Source organism: Aotus nancymaae, unplaced genomic scaffold (genome assembly GCF_030222135.1).
Source record: "Aotus nancymaae isolate 86718 unplaced genomic scaffold, 86718_ANA_hifiasm-v0.15.2.pri h1tg000008l, whole genome shotgun sequence".
Taxonomy (NCBI): domain Eukaryota; kingdom Metazoa; phylum Chordata; class Mammalia; order Primates; family Aotidae; genus Aotus; species Aotus nancymaae.
This window is the reverse complement of record NW_026988419.1, coordinates 26,633,048-26,657,150: the sequence shown is the minus strand read 5'-3', so window position 1 is coordinate 26,657,150 and position 24,103 is coordinate 26,633,048. Positions and strand designations below refer to the sequence as shown.

Sequence of the window (24,103 nt, the reverse complement as noted above, 5' to 3'; positions counted from 1 at the left end):
AAGGGGAGGGAGGGCATTAGGACAAACAGTTAATGCATGCTGGGCTTAAAACCAGCAAACCACCATGGCATATGTATAGCTGCATGTTCAACACATGTATCCCAGAACTTAAAGTAAAATTAAGAAAAAGAATAATTATGTTATAATAGCTAATATGTAAAATATAAAAATAAAAAGGGAGAAAATGGTTAATAGGTATCAAGTTTTAGTTATGCAAGATAAAGTTCTGGAGATCTACTAAACAGTAGTGCCTATAGTTAACAACACCGTATACTGTATACTTAACATTTGCTCAGAGATTAGATCTTGTAGTGTTCTCACCACACATACAAATTAATTATAATAATAATAAAGGGAGGAAACATTAGGAGGTGATGGATATGTTTATAGCCTTAATGGTGATGGTTTCACACATGTATATTTATCCCCAAATGTATCAAGTTGTATACATTAAATACATACAGCTTTCCTTTTCTTAAAAAAAAAAAAAACTTGATTAAATGGCATTTATGTATTTATTTATTAAGACAGGGGCTCACTCTGTCACCCAGGCTGGAGTCCAGTGGCATGATTTAGGCTCACTGCAGCCTCTGCCTCTCAGACTGAAGCGATTCTCCTGTCTCAGCTTCCAGAGTAGCTGGGATTACAGGGGTGTGCCACCATGCCGGGCTAAGTTTTTGTATTTTTGGTAGAAATGGGTTTTCACCACATTGGTCAGGCTGGTGTCAAACTCCTGAGCTCAACTGATCTGCCGGCCTTGGCCTCCCAAAGTGCTCAGATTACAGGCGTGAGCCACTACACCTGAGCATGTACAGCATTTTACATGTGAATTGTATCTCAGTAAAGTAGTTAACAAAATAAAATAAAAAGAGAAAACTTGTTTTATGTTAACAGGTATCAGAAAGCTAGAATAATTCAAATAATGCTGTTCTTATATAAAAATAAAATGAAAAGCAATTGAGCTTAATAGCAGTAAAACACATTCTAAAATGATAAAATTTTTGGTATATACTACAGGAACCATCACAGAAATTAAAAAAGAAAAGATTTATTCAAGTAAAAAGGAATAGGCGACTCCCTTATCTTACCTCTTATTATGCATCAAAATAAAAACTCAATAGATTTAACAGCTATGTGTCAAGATAATCAAATCATGTTAAAATAAAATACAGCTAGAGTCATTTGATTTCTTCATGAAGAAATTTTTCCCAGCATGAAACTATGTAAGAAATTACAAAGAAAAAGACTGATAACATTTTTAGGCTGGGTGCAGTGGCTCACACCTGTAATCCCAGCACTTTCGGAGGCTGAGGCGGGGAGTTCCAGACCATCCTGACCAACATGGTGAAACCCTGTCTCTACTAAAAATACAAAAATTAGCCAGGTGTTTGGCACACGCCTGCAGTCCCAGCTACTTGTGAGGCTGAGGCAGAAGAATAGCTTGAACCCGGGAGGCAGAAGTTGCAGTGAGCCGAGACTGTGCCACTGCGCTCCAGCCTGGCGACAGAGCAAGACTCCGTCTCAAAAACAAAAACAAAAATTAGCTGGGTGTGGTGGCGGGCGCCAATCCCGGTTACTCAGGAGGCTGAGGCAGGACAATCACTTGAAAACGGAAGATGGAGGTTGCCGTGAGCCGAGATTGCCACTGCACTTCAGCCTGTGCAAAAGAGCAAAACTCTGTCTCAAAAAAAAAAAAAGGTTCGTGCTTTTCATTCTTGTGATTCATTGTAGAAATGTATCCTAAGGAAATAATTGGAATCTGTGTACAAAGAACAATATATAAGAATTTTAATAGTAAAGTTTTAAATTGTAGCAAAAACTAAAAATAATCCGATATCAACAGAGGAATTAAATCATATTATGCTTATTTAAATAGAAATTATATAACCATTAAGATGTTTTTTGAAGAATTACGATGACAATGGAAAATAGTCATGACTATAGAGAACTTTATGAGTAAAGTTTACAGTATAGTTTAAACTAATTTTGAAATGCTTACAGGAAAAGAAGTATGCCAACGTATGGACAGTGGGGTTATAATGGATTATTTGCTATTTTAATTTTGTTCTTCATTCTCTTTTGACTTTTTGAAATTTTCTATAATAAATACGTTGCACTTTGTGATTTGAGATAAAACGTTATTTAAAAAAATAAGGTTTTAGATTTTTTTTCTTGGTCATGTGAACATCTTAAAAAGATTCCGTGGCTCACACCTGTAATCCCAGCACTTTGGGAGGCTGAGGCGGGTGAATCACGAGTTCAGGAGTTTGAGATCAGACCGGCCAACATGATGAAACTCCATCTCTACTAAAAACACAAAAATTAGCTGGGCATAGTGGCAGCTGCCTCCTGTAATCCCAGCTACTTGGGAGGCTGAGGCAGGAGAATTGCTTGAACCTGGGAGGTGGAGGTTTCAGTGAGCGGAGATCTCGCCACTGCACTCGAGCCCGAGCGACAGAGTGTGACTCCATCTCAAAAAAAATTCCCCAAACTAAGGAATGGTTCACTGAACCTCACTACAAAATGATCCAGATTATTTTTGCTTTAGCAGCAGTTCCTTTCCGTTTTGGACTCACCTGGGAATGTGGGTTGCTGTCCTCAGTTTGTTGACACTGAGATATTCTTTCAGGTACAGGTGTAGGCTTAGAGGCACCTGTGGCTGCTGTTTCTCTTGATCCAGTTGGCCTTACATCCCCTGTTCCTTTAGAACTCTTGTACTGAATGGAGACCCTATTACAGAGTTTTATAAGAAAGTTATAGCAACTTTTGATTATCAGGTATGACATTGAGGAAAGACTTTTTAGAAAATGTAAATCAGACATTGAAAGCTTTACCCACCCACCCCCACAATAACAATAAAGTAGGCCAACTTTACTCTCTCTGTGGGTGTGTGTGTATGTGTGTGTTTTCAGAAAACTTCGTTGACAGAGAGTCAAGTAGCCAATAACAGAAATAAAAATTCCATTTTCCCTTCTCCTTGACAATTTAGACATGAGAATGCAAAGAAATTCAGGGGTGATGGCAGAAAATCCCCTAGGTCATCTTATCCAGGTCAGACATTAGGGGTAATAAGTACAGATACGTGTTTTTCACATCAAATCTGACAGAACATAGAATGTATCAGATTAGTTTAAGGTTAGGTATATTCTATTTTATACAATTCCATTTTGTTTCATTCCTTGATTCAAAAACGATTTTTTTAAATTTAATTTTATTTTTTATTGCATTTTAGGTTTTGGGGTACATGTGAAGAACATGCAAGATTGTTGCATAGGTACATACGTGGCAATGTGATTTGCTGCCTTCCTCCCCTTCACCTATATGTGGCATTTCTCCCCATACTATCTCTCCCCAACTCCCCACCCCCCGCTGTCCCTCCTCTATTTCCCCCCAACAGACCCCAGTGTGTAGTGCTCCCCTCCCTGTGTCCATGTGTTCTCATTGTTCAACACCAGCCTATGAGTGAGAACATGCGGTGTTTGAAAAACGATTTTTAAACATCTTATCATCTCCAGTTATGGCAGATATTAAACAACAAGAAAGCAGAGAGCTCCTGATCTCAGAGAATTCACATCTAAAGAACAGACAAATATACAATTATTTTCAATATAACATTATGTTTTCTACAAGACACAATGAGAACATAAGGAAAGATATGATTAATACTTAATTACATCAGAGGTGGCCATTTAGGGGTAGAAAAATAGAGTGACCCATAATTTCTTTGTAACCTTCTGAATGACACACTCTATTCCTACCCCATCTGAGATCATTTTAATATCTTGATATTGTTCTGCTCTGTCTTCACTTGCTCAGGATGCTGTAACAAATAGTCTGGGCAGCATAAACAGCTGGCATTTATATTCTCACAGTTCTAAAGGCTGAAAGTCTGAGATCAGAGTGCCAGCATTGTCGGTCATACACTGTGTTAGTCAATTTTCATACTGCTATGAAGAAATATCCGAGACTGGGTAATTTATAAAGAAAAGAGGTTTAATGGACTCACAGTTCCACATGGCTGGGGAGGCCTCACAATCATGGTAGAAGGCAGCAGAGGAGCAAAAGCATGTCTTACATGGCAGCAGGCAAGAGAGTGTATGCAGGGGAATTGCCCTTTATAAAACCATCAGATCTCATAAGACTTACTATCATGAGAACAGCATAGGAGAAACCTGCCCCCATCATTCAGTTACCTCCCACTGGGTCCCTCCCACAACACATGGGGAGCTACAATTCAAGATGAGATTTGAGTGAGGACTTCACCAAAACATATCATACACACACCATTTTCTGTACTCAGATATTTACAAACATCAATATGCCTTTTAAATTTATTTTTTTAAGAAACAAGGAAATCATTCCACATACATTATTCTGCTACTTGCTTTCTTTTCTGATGCATGAATTCCTTCTAGTATAGTGGATAGCAGCTTAAACTTGTTCTTTTAAGTGGATTCATTATGTTCTGCAGAATGTTCATAATCATACATATTCCACCATTTTTCTACAAGGGGACACTTAGGTTGTTTCTGGCTTATTGTCCTGCACTACAAGGGCCAAATCTTGTGTATATTTTAATGTCTAGTAGATCCACTCTTCTAAAGTCAATCCCTCCACATGTATATCCCACCCCCTCTTTGCTGAATGACATTGCTCCAATAATTCTCCCCTCTTGCCCCCGATCATCAATTTTTCTATGAACTCATTTCCTGTACAAGTGTCCTGTTTCTCCACAGCCTCACCAGCATCTATTGTTTCTTGACTTTTTAGTAATTGCCATTCTGATTGGTGTGAGATGGTATCTTATTGTGGTTTTGATTTGCATTTCTCTAATGATCAGTCATGTTGAGCTTTTTTTCATATGTTTCTTGGCCACATAAATGTCTTCTTTTCAGAAGTGTCTGTTCATATTCTGCCCACTTTTTGATGGGGTTGTTTTTTTTCTTGTAAATTTGTTTAAGTTCCTTGTAGATTCTGGATATTAGACCTTTGTCAGATGGGTAGATTGCAAAATTTTTCCCCCATTCTGTAGGTTGCCTGTTCACTCTGATGAGTTTCTTTTGCTGTGCAAAAGCTATTTAGTTTAATTAGATCCCATTTGTTAATTTTGGCTTTGGTTGCAATTGCTTTTGGCATTTTTGTTATGAAGTCTTTGCCCATGCCTATGTCCTGAATGGTATTGCCTAGGTTTTCTTCTAGGGCTTTTATGGTTTGGGGTTTTACATTTAAGTCTTTAATTCATCTTGAGTTAATTTTTGTATAAGGTGTAAGGAAGGGATCCAGTTTCAATTTTTGCATATGGCTAGCCAGTTCTCCCAGCACCATTTATTAAATAGGGGATTCTTTCCCCATTGCTTATTTTTGCTCATTTGTTGAAGATCAGATGGTTGTAGATGTGTGGTGTTATTTCTGAGGTCTCTATTCTGTTCCATTGGTTTATATGTCTGTTTTGGTACCAGTACCATGCTGTTTTGGTTACTGCAGCCTTGTAGTACAGTTTAAAGTCAGATAGCATGATGCCTCCGGCTTTGTTCTTTTTGCTTATGATTGTCCCTGCTATACAGGCTCTTTCTGGTTCCATATGCAATTTAAAGAAGTTTTTTTCTAATTTTTGAAGAATGTCAATGGTAGCTTGATGGGAATAGCATTGAATCTATAAATTACTTTGGGCAGTATGGCTATTTTCACAATATTGATTCTTCCCATTCATGAGCATGGAATGTTTTTCCATTTGTGTCTCTTATTTCCTTGAGCAGTGGTTTGTATTTCTCCTTGAAGAGGTCCTTTATATCCCTTGTTAACTGTATTCCTAGGTATTTTATTCTCTTTGTAGCAATGGTGAATGGGAATTCACTCATGATTTGGCTCTCTGCATGTCTATTGTTGGCATATAGGAATACTTGTGATTTTTGCACATTGATTTTGTATCCTGAGACTTTGCTGAGGTTGCTTATCACCTTGAGGAGTTTTTGGGCAGAGATAATGGAGTTTTCTAAACATAGAATCATGTCCTCTGCAAACAAAGACAATTTGACTCCCTCTCCTCCTATTTGAACCCTGTTTATTTCTTTCTCTTGCAGGATTGCCCTGGCCAGAACTTCTAACACTATGTTGAATAAGAGTAGTAAGAGAGGGCATCCTTGTCTTGTGCCAGTTTTCAAAGGAATGCTTCCAGCTTTTGCCCATTCAGTCTGATATTGGCTGTGGGTTTGTCAGAAATAGCTCTTATTATTTTGAGATATATTCCATCAATACCTAGTTTATTGAAGTTTTTAACATGAAGGAATGTTGAATTTTATCGAAGGCCTTTTCTGCATCTGTTGAGATGATTATGTGGTTTTGTCAGTGGTTCTGTTTATGTAATGGATTACGTTTATTGATTTGTGTATGTTTACCAGCTTTGCATCCCAGGGATGAAGCCAACTTGATTGTGGTGGATAAGCTTTTTGATGTGCTGCTGGATTCATTTTGCCAGTATTTTATTGAGGATTTTTGCATCGATGTTCATCAGGGATATTGACCTGAAGTTTGTGTGTGTGTGTGTGTGTGTGTGTGTGTGTGTGTCTGTCTGTCTGTCTGTCTGTCTGCCTGCCTGCCAGGTTTTGATATCAGGATGATGCTAGCTTCAGAAAATGAGTTAGGGAGAAGTCCTTGCTTCTCAATAGTTTGGAATAGTTTCAGAAGAAATGGTAGAAGCTATTGTATCTCTTTGTATCTCTGTTAGAATTCGCCTGTGAATCCATCTGGTCCTGGTTTTTTTTTTTTTTTTTTTTTTTTTAAATTGGTAGGCTATTAATTACTACCTTAATTTCAGAACTCCTTATTGGTCTATTCAGGGATTCGACTCTTCCTGGTTTAGTCTTGGGAAGGGTGTATGTGTCCAGGGATTTTTCTATTTTTTCTAGCTTTTCTAGTTTATTTGTGTAGAGGTGTTTATAGTATTCTCTGATGATAGTTTGTATTTCTGTGTGGTTGGTAGTCTATCCCCTTTCTCATTTTTTATTGTGTCTATTTGATTCTTTTTTCTTTTCTTCGTTAGTCTAGCTAGTGGTCTATCTATTTTGTTATTTTTAAAAATTAATCCAGCTCCTGGATTCATTGATTTTGAAGGGTAAGAGGTAATTCTTATTTGACCTGGCAGCAGCATTTGTGACAGTAGAACACCATGCCCTCATTCTTGAGCGCTTTCTTCACCTGTCTTCCAGGATTCCTCACTTTTTTGGTTGTCTTTCCTCTCTATTCTTCACTCTTTCTCAGTCTCCCTTTATGGTTTTTCTTATTCTCTGCAACTTTGTAAAATGGAGTGTCACAGGGCTCAGTCCTTGATCCTCTTCTCTTTCTCTGTTTACACTCTCTGGTGATCTCATACAATCTCATGGCTTTAAAAACCATATACATGACAAAAACCCCCAAATTTGTATCTCCAGTACAGATCTTTTTTTTCCAAGTTCCAGATATGAGTAGTCAACTGCCTGTTCAACATCTCCCCATGGACATCTTGGAGACTTCTCAATCTTAATGTGCCCCAAACTGGACTCCTGATCTTCCCCCAAAAGCCTTCTCCACCTGTAACCTCCCCATCTCAGTTGATGACAATTTTATTCTTTCTACTTACTATGGAACCATCATGACAATATTATTTAGTGCAAATGCAAGAATAGACCCATAGATCTGAGGATGAGAATATAAATTTCTATTAATCCAAGTATACAAGGGAAGCTAATATGTGACAAAGCTGGCATTTTAATTATGTGGGAAAAAGATCACATAATTGGCTATCCCCACTGCTGCCAGGAAAAGAGTAAAACTAGACCCTTGCTAAAATAAATTCCAAATGGATTGAAATTTTAAATTAAAATTCATAATAAAAACATTGGAAAAAATTTAGGAAAATGTTTATATAACCTTGATTCTAACTCTTGGCCCTCTTTAGTCTATTCTCAACATAGCTGAGACTACTCATAACCAAACTGAGAGTTTTGAAACCTCAGTTAGATTCTGTACTCAAAATCCTCCAATGTTTCCCCAAAGCAAAAAGCCCAAGTCCTTATATTGGCCTTCCATGTGCCCCACTTTCTCGTCTCTTCTTTTTTTTTTTTTTTTGAGACAGAATCTTGGTGTGTCACCCAGGCTGGAGTGCAGTGGTTCTGCCTTGGCTCACTGCAACCTCCACCTCTCAGGTTCAAGTGATTCTCCTGCCTCAGCCTCCCGAGTAGCTGGGATTACTGGTACGTGCCACCACTCCTGGCTAATTTTTGTATCTTTAGTAGAGACAAGGTTTTACCATATTGGCCATGCTGTTCTCCAACTCCTGGCCTCATGTGATTCGCCCAACTTATGTGATTCGGCCTCCTAAAGTGCTGGGATTACGGGCGTGAGCCACTGCACCTGGCCTTATTTATTCTCTTATTATTCTCCTCCCTCATCCCACTCAGCCATGCTAGCCCCCTCACTGTTCTTGGATCCATTAAAATTAATGGCAAAAACTGCAATTACTTTTGTAACAACCTAATACTAAGCATGCTCCCACTTGGCACTGGCTGTCTCCTCATTGTGCTTTCCTCAGATACCTGCATAACTTACTCCCTCACTTCCTTCAAAACTTTGATTAAATGTCACCTCTCACTGAGGCCCACTATAACTACCATATTTAAATTTGCTACCAATTCTCCCTCTAAGTATTTATCTTGTTTATTTGCCTCTTTTTTTTACTTTAATACTTAAATATTTTAATGTATGATATAATTCCCTTATGTGTTATTTTTATTTGGTACTCATGAGGATAAAAGCTCCAAGAGAGCAGAAATCCTTGTCTCTTTTTGTTCATTGATGTAGCCCAAGTGGCTAGAACGGTATTCAATAAATTCATTGAATAAATATTTTTCAGTGTATTTTCTGAAAAGTCTGTAGCTATTTGTACTTCTACCAAATTTCAAGAGCACCTATGTTCTTCCCTCCTCACCAGCAAACGATGTTGCCATTCATTTTAATCTTTTCAATAGGTAAAATGATGATATGTCATTGTTACATTTTTCGTTTTTCTTTTTTTCTCTTTGAGACAGGGTCTTGCTCTGTCACCCAGGCTGGAGTACAGTAGTACCATCACAGCTCACTGCAGCATTGACCTCCTACTTCAGCCTCCCAAGTAGCTGAGGCCACAGGTCTGCACCACCACACCCAGCTAATTTTAAAATTATTTGTAGAGATGGGGTCTCCCTATGTTCCCTATGCTGGTATCAAATTCCTGGCCTCAAGTGATCTTCCTGAACTTTGGGAGGCAGAACCTTTAGCCTCCCAAAGTTCTGGGATCACAGGCATGAGTTCGGCCTATTTGTCTTTTTTCTAACCACTTGTGAGGTTGAGCATCTTTTTGGGCGTCTAGGGGCCATTTGTAATTCTTCTTCTGTGACTGCCTATTTATATATTTTGTATATTTTTCTCTTCACTCACCTTTTCTTCCCCATTTTCTTTTTCTTCTTGAGTTTTTTTTTTTTTTAACAGTATGGGCTCTCAAAGACTGATAGTTATTAATGTCATGTGAGCATAAAACATTTATAAACCAGAATTGTATTTTCTGAGAAGCAACTTTCAAATGACTCAGGTAAACTTTATCAATTTCGTTGGTGAAGTCCTAAGATAAAGCAATGCCTAAATCATGTTTGTTTACCCTCAACATTGACGGCATGTAACATGGTGAGCATTACAGATTACCAAATGCTGCTACAGGACAATGGAAGAACAGCCTGGGAGGCCTTTAGCCTGAGCCTGCCTTGCCCAGGCCTGTCCAGAAGTACAACTAAGAAGGAAGGGCAATTAGTGTGTAAAGTAGCATGGCTTATTTATTTATTATTTTTGAGAGAGGGTCTCACTCTGTCACCCAGGCTGGAGTGAGTGCAGCAGTGCAATCATGGTTCACTGTAGCCTTGACCTACTGGGCTCAAGCTATCCTTCCATCTCAGCCAACTGAATAGCGGGAACCACAGGCATGCACCACCATGCCCAGCTAATTTTTAGTTTTTTTTTGTAGAGACAAGATCTCCCTATGTTGCCCAGTCTGGTCTCAAACTCCTGGGGTCAAGTGATTCTCCCACCTCTGCCTCCCAAAGTGCTGGGATTATAGGCATGAACCGCTGCACCTGGTCGCATAGCTTATTTTTGAGATCCCGTTAATTGTGGGCCAACAAAACAATGATAGGGTTTAAAGGAAGAAATGTATTGCAACAGACTCACTATTGACTTTGAACCACAAAGGGAGACTGAGGAAACACTGACTTAAGGTCAAAAAACCCTGGCTCAAACAGGTCCCTCAGGGGGTGAGGGGCAGGCCAAATTCATCAATCAAGGACATTTTCCTGGCACCACCCTGGGGAGAGGGGTCTTCACCAACCCACCCTGGGCACATGGCTCCTGCCATTCAGAGCTCTCCCAATAAAAAAAGGAGCAAACATACATTTTTCCCCTTACATAACTTTGCATTTAAATATATTCCCGGAATATGGCAGCATGAGTTCTTATGACAGTTCTTGAGAGTTTAGAAACACTCCAGCACCCTTACTCCTAAAAGAACAAGGGACGCTTTTTTCTCAGTTCCCTAAACATTTTGAAATTATAGTGAAAAATGTTATAAAAAGAACTACAGAAATAGAGTGGGGAAAATGCCACTTTGCATTCTTCCTTGGAAGGTATTTACAAATTTCATAAGCAATGCCACCTGGCCGCAGACCCTTTGCTGTGGGGAGTGCTCAGCTACTTTCAATATTAGTGAGTCAGAGAGAGGTTTCCTTTTGTCCCCATGATCTTATGTTCCAGCACAACTCAGATGCCTGTCACAACAGGTTTTCTGTGCCTTTTTTGGTACAAGAACAGGTACATCATAGGAAACATTTTCTGTGACATGATCTTGCAAATAGCATTAAGAAATCCAGTTGAATTTCCAAGAAAAGATTTGGTTAGAGGTGGCTGTTGGAAGTAGAAGCCTTGAGGAAACGAGGAAAAAAAGTAATTGTAATTTAAGGAGTCCATTTCATTTCTGATACAGAATAACCACAAAAACAAGTATATACTGGTGGCTTCACTTCCCCATAAAAGATAACCAGCGTAATATCCACAAGGCCACTCCTGTTTTTTGTGCTTCCCTCCTTCTGGGCTGAATCCTGCAGAGATGCAATGGGGAAATTCTCTGTGACCAGGTGGTCGGCATGAAGATGCATATCAATGGTGGCCTCAAATTCCACTTTGAAGTTGGTGGTCTTCAGCATAGGGCAGGTAAACAGCCTAGAGAAGACCACGTATATGGGGACAGAGAGGCCCCTACAAATGTCCCCATAGGCCATCTGAATATTCAGAATCTCTGTGGCATTGTGGACATAGCTTTTTGCACACCCAAAGGTCTCCACATGCACCAGCTGTAGCTCCACACCTTTCTACCACCAGCTCTCCTGTTAGCAGCTGCACGACAGCACAGTTCATTGAGTTGAGATGTTCTTGGATGAGAAATCTGAGAGCAAGACTCTCTGATATTATTTAAGGTTGCAGGTGTAATCTGTGAAGTCCACAGGACTTGGAGTCAACATGCCCTTCTGAGGAGCAGAGTGGATGATAAATTGACCAGCCTCTGTCAAGTCCTTGGTCAACAGAGACCACCTCATGTCACAGTGCAATGTGTACTGAATATCTGATAATACATCTCATACAGAACTTTGTTAACCTTCACATACATAGAGAAGAAATGCAAAATAAATTTCTGTTTTGCCATGGGGCAATTTCCCTGGCTTCTTCCTTTCTGTGATGCTGTTGATAATCTGGATAGGTTTAATGGGATTATAAAAAGTTTCAAACATGCCCACACTTTTGGCACTGAGCTGGGAGACTGCAGTTCCTTCCATTGTCAAAGACACTCCTTGACGTGAAACTGAATCCTTGCAAGATAAGACCACTACACTGGAGAGCATTTCTCCAGCGTGAGAAACTATTCACTCTTTCACCCTGATGTCCAGGGAGGTCCCTATTTTGCATTCTTCACAGCAGCCAACACTTCTAACCTCACTTCAAGTTTTTCTTATCAATTTTCAGGGAGATTTTGTATAGCATCATTTGTCTTATTACTGAAAATATTTTTCTAAGTCTAGGGTTTATTTTTTATATTGTTTATAATATCATTTACCATAGCAAAATGTTTAAAATTGCATGCTATCATAGATATCTGTCTATTCCTTCATGACTTTTTGTTTTTCTGTCTTCGTTAGGAAGGTTTCCTCCAAGCAGATTTTCTGTTTTCTAATATTTATTTTAAATTATTTTCATATTTAAATTTCAATTAATTTTGAATTTATTTTAGTATGTGGGGCAAAGGGCGGGCCAATTTTCCTTCCAGATGGATAGCCAATTAGGCATTATTTTTCTATGAATTGAAATATCACCTTTATCACATATTAGGTTCCCATATATGCTTGGATCAATTATTACATTTTGTATTCTCATCCTTAGACCTACATGTTCATTCCTTTTTTTTTTTTACTACATTATTTAGTCATACTAGTTTTATAGTAAGTGTTAATATCTGTTGAAGGATATTAACAGATATTCTTAATATCCCTTCTCATTATTCTTCAGTTTCACAATTTTACTATTCTTGTACAACTATTCTTCCAACATACCTTCAAAATTATTTTATCCTATTTAGAAAACATTGTGATTCTATCTGAAAATGCATTTAACTTAAGTACAGTAGATTTTCATTATTCACAGTAGTTATGCTCTATAAGGCCATCATGAACACTGAATTAGGAAATACAGGGCTAGGTTCCTGCAAGCTTCTGCATTAAACTCATGGTCAACAGCAATATAAATTATACCTGAATGAAGCTTATTTAACATGTGTTGTTTTTCATCAAGGCACATTGTAGCCTTGCTGTGCTTAGGAACACTAGGAATTTGGTATTTTCTACTTTTGTTCATGACTTGTTTTCTGTACTCAATGAAATATAATTTTCTTTATTTGGGTCTTGTATCATTTCTGTGAATCTTTTTTGTAGTTTCTTTTAAAGATAATTTTTACATGTATTTTGAATGAGATTTTTATAAAATTTCTGGCTAACTATTGCTAGTACAGTGAAGAATTTTGTGTATTTTTATTTTATTTTTCCATCATCATTTGAAGCCTACTAATTCTAGTAATTTTTGCCAGAGTTACTTGGGGTTTCTTGGTAATTCACAATTAAATTAGCTATAAATAGAAGTAATTCTGTCTGTTATTTTTCAGCATTTTAATTTTCTTTTTAATTATATGTTCAAGAATTTCCTAAAATATTTAATAAGAATGCATGATCAGACTTATCATGTGTATATTTTGAGACCTAAAAAAAAAAAAAGAATGATGACATTTGACACCTAGCTTTCAATTCTGGTTTTGTAAATGAAAGTATTCTCAGTGTAAACTATCACATGTAAAGTAAATTAAACCACATCAAAAGGGAGAAGGCTTATTAACATGCAGATTGTTTGCTGAATCATTGAATGAATTCAATATTATCACTTGGCAATAACCATTGATCTCTTCAAAGATGGTCAGTGCTAGTGTGTCAACTTAATAGATATCAAAGAAATATTTTTCACTATTATTACATTGTGATTGAGTAATGTTCCACATTCTTTTCTCCTAGATCAGCCACAAATCAGAATTTCTGAACTCATCAAAGTCTAGGCTACACTGAAAATTATTACATAAGACTGTTACTTTGGGGAACAACTCTATTATACTTGGGGTGGACAGAGTACAATACATTGACAGTTAGAGAACCTTAGCTTTGTACAGCCCTTGCAATTCCCTTTCCTCATCTTATCTCCAGAAATACTACTCTGGGAGTAGAGAAGAGAGGTTATCTCAGTTAACAGGTAAAGAGACTGAGTCATAGAAAAGTGAAGTGACTTCTTCATGCCACATATATGGTTAGTTGAGGGCAAAACTTCTGTCTGTTCCAGATTCAGTCAAACTTCATTACTTTGTTCCAACACTCCTTGACTCTTTCCAGCTACATTCTAAAAGAGCTCATGGCTCACCTTATCTATCCATCCATCAATCTCTCCATCATGTACTATACATTTTATTATTCATTCAGCCTGTCATTCAACAAATATTTATTGAGCATTTATCATATTCAGATATTATTATAGATTCTGGCAATACAACTGGAAACAATGGACATTCCTCCCCTCATAGAGCTTACATTATAGAGAGGGGCACAGCAATAAATAATAAATAAAGTAAGTAAGATATAGGATGTCTGATAGGAGGGTGATGAAGTGCTTTGAAGAAAAATAAAGCCAGCAAGGATAACTGGGAGTGCCAGAGGACAGGGGCTGAATGGTAAATGGTTGCCTTCAGGATGAGCCTACGTTAGAGCAAAGACCTCGGCAGGTCTTTGGGAAGTGAGCAGTCAAGCCACGCAGGGAGGTGATGTAGGGGTACCAGTCCCCTGAGGTGGCCGCATGCCTGGTGTGTCCATGGAGCAGCAAGGAGAGCTGTGAGGCTGAAGCAGAACAAGTTGGGAGAGGCGCAGAGGAGGACCAAGAGCTGGTGGGGAACAGGGTTTATAGGGCCAGGCTAAAGGCCACTGGAAGGACTGCGGCTTTCTTGGAAGAGAGAAAGCCACAAAAAAGTTTGTGCAGAAAAGTGACATGATCTGGCCAAAATTTGAAAAGGATCACCCTGCCTGTGGCACCAGGTGTAGACCATGCGGAGACCAAGGAGGAAGCAGGGGAACCAACGAGGAGGTCATGCAACAGTGTGGGAGAAAGGGACCACAGAGGTGGTGGCAGTGGAGATAACGAGACTCACTCCGAGTTGAATCTATGTTGAAGGTGCAATCAACAAGATTTGCTGATGGATTGACTTTTTGTATGACTTTATGAGCCAAGTGTCGGAGTCACAAAAGGGAGTGAAATCAGATTCCTTGATGGAGCTTTAGCCAAATGAGAAGGCAGATAGTAATCAGATAGTTAAATAAATGTGTAGTTTATTTAAATTATTTAAAATAAAGATGTAAGTCTTAAGGTTGGGGTAGATCTGCCTTAGTCATATGTGGGGCAGAATCAGGGCTGGAACACAGGGACTGTGGCGGAGGAATGAAACTGGAGAGATTAGCATGGTGGACCAAATGGACCAAGACTAAGTAATGTTACAACTTTTCATTTTTAGCCTCAACACAGTGGGAAAATGATGGAGGAATTTGATTTAAGGAAGCCATGAGGGTTTGGAGGGGATGAGTGTGTGAGAAGTGCTGTCATGTTTGTGTCAAAAATGTGTAAAAGATCAGTCTGGCTTCCGTGGCCAAAAGAAACGCAAATAAGAGTATGGATCAGCCGGGCATGGTGGCTCATGCCTGTAATCCCAGCACTCTGGGATGCTGAGGTGGAGGGATCACTTGAGGTCGGGAGATCAAGACCACCCTGGCCAATATGGTGAAACCCGTCTCTACTAAAAATACAAAAATTAGCTGAGTGTGGTGGCGGGTGCCTGTAATCCCAGCTTCTTGGGAGGCTGAGGCAGGAGAATTGCTTGAACCCGGGAAGCAGAGGTTGCAGTGAGCCAAGATGGTGCCATTGCACTCCAGCCTGAGTGTCCACAGCAAGACTTCATCTCAAAAAAAAAAAAAAAAAAAAAAAAAAGTGTGGATCTTTGTGATGTGACTATGAGAATGTAGGAATTTAGGTAAGAACTCAAGTATCCAATATATCCAGATGATTAACATTTTATTGTTACTTTCCTGTGAAAGGTGAAAATAGCTGGCTTTAAGAATAAAGATAAACTGGAACCTGGTATCTTTGTTTTTATTTTTAAATTTAAATTCTATGTGCGACATTAAAGATACACATCAAGATGATATCCAAATTCTCTAACTTTAATCATATATTGATAACCTGATAGGTAAATGTGACCTAAGAATAATAGATAGCACCTAATTGTGAGGTCATTGTGTACTTTATTCTTTAAGGAGCCATAAACATTCTTTAAAGAGCCAATTAAAATACAACAAATTTAAAGCAACAAAATGCCCACAGAAATAGAGGTCTGGGATTGAGATGGAAATTTGCTGCTGGATGTCTGAGAAAAGGTTAGAGAATTATAAAAGCAATTAACAAATAAGTCCAATCTGATTTAAACTAATCTATTCTTATACTCCTAGTAGGCAAAGTGAAAGTGAATAAATATTTCTTTTTCTCAAAAATGTGATGAGGCTAGGCATGGTGGCTTGTGTCTGTAATCTCAACACTTTGGGAGGACAAGGTGGGAGAATCACTTGAGGCCAGGATTTTGAGAGCCCGCCTGAGCAGCATAGTGAGATACCATCTCTATAAAAAACAAATATAAAAATTCAGCTAGCATGGTGGTGTGTGCCTGGGAGGCTGAGGTGGGAGAATTGCTTAAGCCCAAAAGTCCAAGTTTGCAGTGAGCTATGATCGTTTCACTGCACTTCAGCCTGGGCGACAGAGTGAGATCTTGTCTCTAAAAAAGAAAAAAAAAAGTGTTTCTTTCCTGTATCTTCTGCTATTTTAAATTACAAAGAAGTGGCTACTTCAAAAATGAAGGTCACAAAAACCTTTTAAATGTCACCTTTAGGTGGGTGATCAGGCTTGTGATGGGCAATTACATACACTGGTCATGGCAGGGTGTGCCCCTCTGGAGCACAATTTGGCATTCCGAATTTTGAGGATTAACCAAGTTCATAATGTTTTATTCAATGATTTTTCTTGAATGAATTTTCCCTTAATAAAAACATAAACATATTAAGATGAAATGCATGCATAGGGATGTTGACTCTAGAATTTGGGGGGGCAACATTTGGAAATAGCCAAATGTTCAATAATGTATTGCTCATGAATTGTGGCATTTTCTTATACGGAAGAGAGTAGGGACATTAAAAACAATGTTTTTGGGAACTAAGAATGAAAAATTAGCATAATCCCTGTTTTGATAACACTAAAATGTGAATAGCACTCCTCTGTGAGTGGTGGTAGGCTGTCTTTCTTTTCCTTTTTTAAAAAAATTAAGTATTAATTCTGAAATAGGCTTCCAAAAGCAAACCAGCAAAAGCTAGGACGATAACAAAGTTTTTCAAATATTCTAATATTAACAATCTTCAGAGTCTTTCTGATGGTTTTCATTGTAGAAATAACTCTAAACATCTGGATGGGTCACCAAAAGGCATTGTGGTCTCTTAGTTCTACTTTGAAATTAAAGGCCGTTTTTAGAGAAGAAGAATCTCTTAAGTCAATCCGTCACCCCACCTCCTGCCTTGTCTAGGATCTTCAGCATTAGTGCTGGCTGGTTAATACAACACCCAGGGCCCTGGGCAGCTGCTCTGCAGCACCAGCTGGTCCTCAAAGCTACTCACCTGGCCTGTCCATGGTGAGCCACATCCTTTGGATTCATCTGGTCCAGCAGATGCTGCCTTCTCACCGCTTCTTTCTTCCTACAGCGCCCCTGAAGAAGGTTGTTTCTGAGGGTCCTGAAGAGAAGCCTCGTATTCTGCATTAGTGACATCTGCTGAAAGGGCCAATATTTTAAAAAAGTGTCAGATCAGTCTATGTGTGGTCTTCTTTCCTTACCTGCGTGTGGACAGGCCACCATGAAAGTTTTTGGAATTATTTCTCTTAAGTCCTCAGAAAAATAATCTTACCCCCTTCTTATCCCTGAATTTCTTCACATTCTCTTACACATAGCATAATTCTCCAAACTAAATACCCCACACTCCCTCAATAAGTCCTCTTCCTTAGAGTAACCCCAGTCATTTGACATTCTACACCTAGAGGAGGGCATCAAAGAGGTCCAAGCCAGTGGTTGCTCACATTTGGGGTTGTGGATACCTTTGAGAATTGGGTGATAACTCGTGGCTTTATCTCCAGTGAAATACTCAGACTTTCCATTCTGTATACAATTTCAGTGGGTTCACAGGCCACCTGAAATCCATTCATCCACCCCAAGTTAAGAACCTCTACCAAAAGGAAGCAAAGAAGGAATGAGATGTTTGATTTTAAGGGCTTCAGCACTTGAAATTTAAAGCATAATAACAAAGTGACCACATGGTGGCACTCTAACATCAACAAATCCAAGATTTAGACCCAGGAAAGTAGATCCTAGGCCTGAGAATCTGAGGACCTGGGTCCGCACAGTTTAGTAAGGCAATGCCCACTGGAAATTATTCGGCAAGATTCAGGCACTTGACCTTTGTGCGCCATTCATGTAAAGGAGAGAAGGACGGAAACTATCCTTGGCGAAGTTAATTAATCAACATCCTTTGCTATCGTGGTATTGGAGGTGGTTGCCATCTGTGTGAAGAAACTTACTCAGGGAATTTAGTAATGAAAAGAAAATGTTCTTTCTGGGAACAATTAGAATGCCTTTTCTTAAAATGTACTGTGCTATTTCTCTTCTTACAAAGAACTGAATTCACTTGCTAAGAATTTATAATTTTAAAAAATTTGAAAGGCAGCTGTCAAGTTTTAGTTGTATACTTTTTCAGTCAGCATTGAGATAATTATCTTTCTTTTTTCCTAAAGAAGAAATATTTGAAAGTTAGGGTTCGGGAAAAGACATGTTAAAAAAGAAAAATTCTCCAAAAATATGCTAGTAACTAGAAGTCTTGTTGCATCATTTTTGCCAAATCAGAGCCCTTCTCTTTTCCATCTGTATCCATTTCCAATTCTCTTTCTAACTCTTCACTGGCATATTCTAGTCCAGAGTATCTAATCAATTACTTCAGACTCAACTCTGGCCTTTTCTTGTGACTAAAGCCTTTCATTGAGACATACAGTGTGAAGAAAGCATAGTTATATTGAGAGAGATTCAAGGTGGAGTTTGCCACTTGCTTAGTCTTAAATACTGTAACGTATGACAGGAGCAGAATCTGTGGTTTCACTGGAGGGCAAGTTTTTTTTCATGGCTATTGCTTATATTGAATTGATTAATGAATAGTTTTGTATGTGACATTAAATATTACCTGAACGCAGTACTCAATGACAGGATGAGACTTCTGATGGGACTTGCTATGAAGACCAGATAAGAAACACATCTGGCAGATGTCAAAGCTGAGACACTTTAGACAGCGATACCTGCCAATCAAGATAGAAGCACAGCTTTCGTCACTAGTAGATGAGCAAAAGAAAGAATATCCAGGTAGAGAATGAGCACCCCAAAACATATAGAAGATGTCTGAGCTACCAAATCAGTGTAAAGTTTCTCCCAAATTATAGGATTATTAAATGACTCTAATGCATTTATTTATTCAAATCTTCATTTATTAGTATTTCATATGGCATTGTATTCATGCCATATATGCTATGGTATAGAAGTCTGATTTATTTCCCAAAATACTAAGTGCCCTCTATATGCAGGGTGCTGTGTGCTGTAACCTTTAGGATAAACCCCCACGTCATGTGCAGCTGCACAATGCACTCAAATACTTTGAATTTGACAGCTAACTAAAAAAGTAGATTTCAATAACATCAAGTTTTGGCTTCTCTTAAACTTTTAAACAATATGATAATATTGGGCCTGCATTCCTGTATGGTGTTGGGGAAAATTAAGCCATAGATAACAAATTTAAAAATAAGCATTCGTCATTTTATAGAAGTCTGTATGTAGGAAAGATATAAAGTGAAGGAGGGGAGTTCTTCACCACACCCAAGTTTCTTGACCCATCAACATTGGAGATTTTTTCTTTATGAGAAATGACAACCTTAAATCCCTTTGCAGTCAGAAGGAGAGGAGAGATTCTTGAGACACTCTGGTTAGGAGGGGTGTCCCATAATACTCAGGAAACTATTGTGATGTTAGGGGAGAGCTAGTGAGCCCCAGCAATCATCAGTAACTTTTAAGTATATTTGAGTGGGACCATGTTGTTTGTCTACAAAATAACAGGGAGCTATACATTTTTTCCTGATACTTAAATTCTCTTCTCTAACTGTAGTGTGTATAGTATAAAGCTCCATCTTCATATGGTGACAGCTGGAGAGAACCAGGCGGCAGCTGCTCCTTTTAGACTGGACACACAGTTCTGAGCTAGCCATAGTCCCTTCCTGTCCTATTTCCTTCATATATACTACTTGCCTTGCCTTGCCTTTTAAGCATCTGGGTTTTCAACCCCTGTCTTAAAGGTTACAAAAAAGAAATATGACAAGATTCCAGTGCTCTTAAACTTCATATCTTGCTGCAAAACTGTGATATGGAAGGTTGAGGTAATAACTTGCAGAATTAGGCGACGTGTGATTAAGTGCTAAATGAGCGGCGTGGAGAAGCAGGGCTACAGCAGGGAGGCAGAGGGAGAGCCCTATGGGCTGGTGTGGTCTGGAAAGTTTTCATGCAAGAAGTGAGACTCATGCTATGCATGGAAGGTGGGCTGGAGATTAAAGCAAAGGAAATCCCAAGTAGAAAGAATCGAAAGAATAAGATAACAAAGATTGAGATGAATAAGAAGGGTTTAGAGGACACCAGATCTATCAGACCTCTTAATTGCCTTGAAGAACAGCAGGAAAAAAACTGGAAATTTTTCTGAGGCCAAATGGCAGAAAATCTGATGGTCTGATCAAAGTCATTTAGAGGCAGAGCAAGAGAATGTAAATGCCTCCAGATCACCCCTCAGCTACCCTTGCTCACTGCTGTACTTCCAACCCAGACTCCCATGGCAGGCTATTAATAAATAGAGTGGGATGCCTATAACAGCAGCTAGCATTTTTGTGCCTGTTCTATGTGCAGGCAGTGTACATGTGTTGATGCAATTAATCCCCATGGAAATTATTTCAGGTATTCTTACAATTACCCTCATTTTGCAGATGAGGAAACTGAATCAAAGAGAGTTTAAGTAACTTGGACAAAGTCATGTAACTACTTAGTAAGTAGTAGAAGATTTTGAGTCCCAGGTTACCATCTGAATTGATGGCCTGCTATCTTAACCACGAGAATACATCACCACTCCTCAAGGCAGAGATTTGAGTTTGAATTCAAATGCCACCATTACTACTTATAGTAATACAAATAGTTGAAATGGAAACTTAAGCTCACTTAAGTTTAGGAGAATGCCTGGTACACAGTAGGTTTTTCAATGAACATTAGTTGAATGAAGTTGGATAAATGACTTAGTTTCTTCAACGAAGGAAAAATGGAGCTAGTAAACCCTATCCTCTTGGCCTTGCAAAATTTTTAGAAAGCTTTTAAAATTGTTCAACATACATAAATGAGAAGACATTCACCTTTTCAATGAAATGTACAACATAGTAAACAACATTTTTAAGGAATATTTGATGAGCCATCCATGCTGGCTGCTTTATCAAGCATTAACTAGATGGCTGCGATGGACTTGTCTAGGATAATATGCTGCTCTATCCTCAAATTTGTTCATCAGTGCTCTGAAACTACCTACAAGTATATGAGAATGGTTATTGTGTGGGTAATGAGATTGGTGTTTTTACCAATATAGAACCCAAGTTTTCCCCCAATTTCATTTCAACCTTCCATGGCTATCACAGCAAAAATGTGACATGTCCTTCTACAAATTCAATCTTGGATTAGGGCTACTCTGTGGTCTCTGCACCTTCTCTTTCTTTAGAAGTCCAAATCTTTGTCCTCTTCCTGTTACTTGCAGATCTGCAAATGCTTCTGCTCTAACATGGCTTTCTTCATCTCCCAAAAAAACAAAGCTACTGGTTGAGTTTTTTGAGATCCCAAAACGCAAGTTTAAAGTTAGGTTTATTGTATATCCAGGCAATTTTTAATAGAATCAGGAGTTTAGAGCTAAAGAAGTCTCAGACATCATTTTATCTAGCCTGCTGTATTTTACACACACAGACACACAGACACACACACACACCAAAAAAAAAAAAAAAAAAAAAAAAAAAACCTGAGGTCCAGAGAGGTTAAAAGCCTTGCCCAAGTCTCCCAGCTCTTTGTATATTGACACCTGTTTATTGCCTTGGGTGTCTAGGAGGAAATGTGGTTTACATGGAGGCATTTCAAAGAAATCCTGTTCTCATTCTCAACAGATAGTTAAAGTATGGCATTTCTTGCCCTCTGCCTTTGCCGTTTTTACAGGTGACTTAAGTAAGTCACTCAAACTCTTTGAGACTCAATTTTTGTCATCTATAGAATAGAAATAGTATCTGCTTTATGTTACATATAATAACTTTGAAAAATATCTCGATGTAAAAATTATGTTTTATATAACTGCAAAGTTAATCCTGTACCTGACCTAGGGCAGGACCTGTAGTTGCTCCTTAACTAATACTTGCTTGTTGGTTAAACGATTATAATGTACTCATAACATGGTAAATCATATTCCAATTTCCCCATTGTCCAGTATAAATAATTTATTTTTCATTGCAGTATGAAGATTTCCTTGTTCCTCTTTGCTTGGTTTCCAACAGTCCTGTCCTTTTATATGTTTTATTGTTTAAAGTTCAGTTACTTGGTAGAATTTTCATGACTGAAGTTTCACTATGTCCTGCAAATTCTCTGCAAACCCAATTCATTTTCTTGGCAAAATTAAAACGAGATCTTTGGTTTCTTGGTGTACAAAACAGACCTATTTTATCTCCATGGGGAGCATATTTCAGTTCTGGCTTAGCTAGGGTCAGGAAGCATGGGAAAGGAAGAAGAACAAAGTGAGCAGTAGCTGAGGCCTGAGACCTCTTGTCCCCTTCTCCTTCTGGGCACCCCCAGCTTTGCCTTGTTTTCAGCTGCCTGATGTTCCAGAGCTTTAGTACTTCCACACCTCCAGCCCCTTTTCACTCATCGTGAATAATGGCATCTTCCATACCTGGCCTACACCTGGTGGTTTCTTTCTTTTCTCCCAAGCTATTAATGATAACTCTAATTTTACTTCCCTATGGTTTTATTTACAGGAGACTGATAACACTGTTTCTCTAGGATGAGATTTGACTGTTATCCTCAAAGCTATGGAAATATTTGAATCTCACCCCCAAATCTAGCTCTCAAATCTGGCCTTTGATCCAGGTAGAGAGAAGATCCGGGCTGAGTTGCTCTCATTCATGCTGATCATCCCTGTGAGTCTGAGACTCATTTGCAGTTGTATGCACAGGGAGGCAGTAGAGCATCATGGCTGCAAAGCAGGGACTCTGGATTTAGGCCACCAGCCTCTGCTGCTTGCTAATCATGTAAGTTATTTAACTTCTCTGCAAATTGGGGAGAATAATGCAACCCTTTGTATAGGCTTACAATATATTTTAAATAAAATGACCCATGTGAACTGCTCAGCTTGGCATTTGTCTAACACCTAACAAAATTAGCATTGTTAGGATGATGATGATGATGGATGAATGGTTCCAAAATACTTAAAAGTTGTTTTTGGAACAAAAGACAGGCCAATGCATTGGCCCACAATTGTAATCCAATGCTTTGGGAGGCTGAAGCAGGAGGATCAGTTAAGATCAGGAGTTGAAGACCAGCCTGGGCAACACAATAAGATCTCATCTCCACAAAAAAATTGAAAATTAGCTGGGCATGGTGGCATGCACCTGTACTCCCAGCTACCCAGGAGGCTGAAGTGGGAGGATGACTTGAGCTTAGGAGTTCGAAGCTGCAGTGAGCAATGATAATGTCACTACACTCTAACCTGGGTGACAGATAGAGACCCTGTCCCCCCTCCAAAAAAGGCAAAATTTATTTCCCTTAGAGTAATAAAAATGTCTATTAGTCACAGTATGCATCAGTGGAAGAATTTAATATTTCAACCATTATAGAAGATAAAAGACAATTCATTATTAACCAGGATGCCTCTTGCCAAGAAATCATTGAGCCAAAAAAGTCAACTGAATTCCAGATGTGTGAAGAGGACCCCAAAAAGAATCTGAAGGCATGCAGCACAAACTGTAGACCCATCTGGAGAATGGTAATCCGAGCAACGCTGCTGATGACCGTACCTGAGTCCCATGATCGGGAAAGTCCTGCAGACCGTGCACCGAGCAGGGTGAGTGACCCTTTCAGCAGCTGATAACCGGTGGCAGGTCGGGAGCCACAGGAGGATGGGAGGCTCAGATTGCACCCAAGACAGGAATTTCTCTTCTTTGATTGCTGGGCTCAACACCTGAAAAA

General features: G+C 38.8%; 1 protein-coding gene and 1 pseudogene across 1 annotated transcript in view; both read right to left on the bottom strand.

The window, feature by feature from the left end:
- The window catches only part of DYTN (dystrotelin), a 64,536-nt gene that overhangs the window by 22,706 nt on the left and 17,727 nt on the right, over window positions 1-24,103 (bottom strand). Inside the window, exons 8-10 of the mRNA XM_012446251.2 lie at window positions 23,932-24,095; window positions 18,999-19,110; window positions 17,394-17,542 (exon numbers count right to left, since the gene is read on the bottom strand). Of these exons, the coding sequence (XP_012301674.2) occupies window positions 17,394-17,542; window positions 18,999-19,110; window positions 23,932-24,095 (425 nt within the window). The remainder of the gene's footprint in view (window positions 1-17,393; window positions 17,543-18,998; window positions 19,111-23,931; window positions 24,096-24,103) is intronic.
- LOC110567600 (vacuolar protein sorting-associated protein 26C-like) lies at window positions 11,010-11,648 on the bottom strand (annotated as a pseudogene).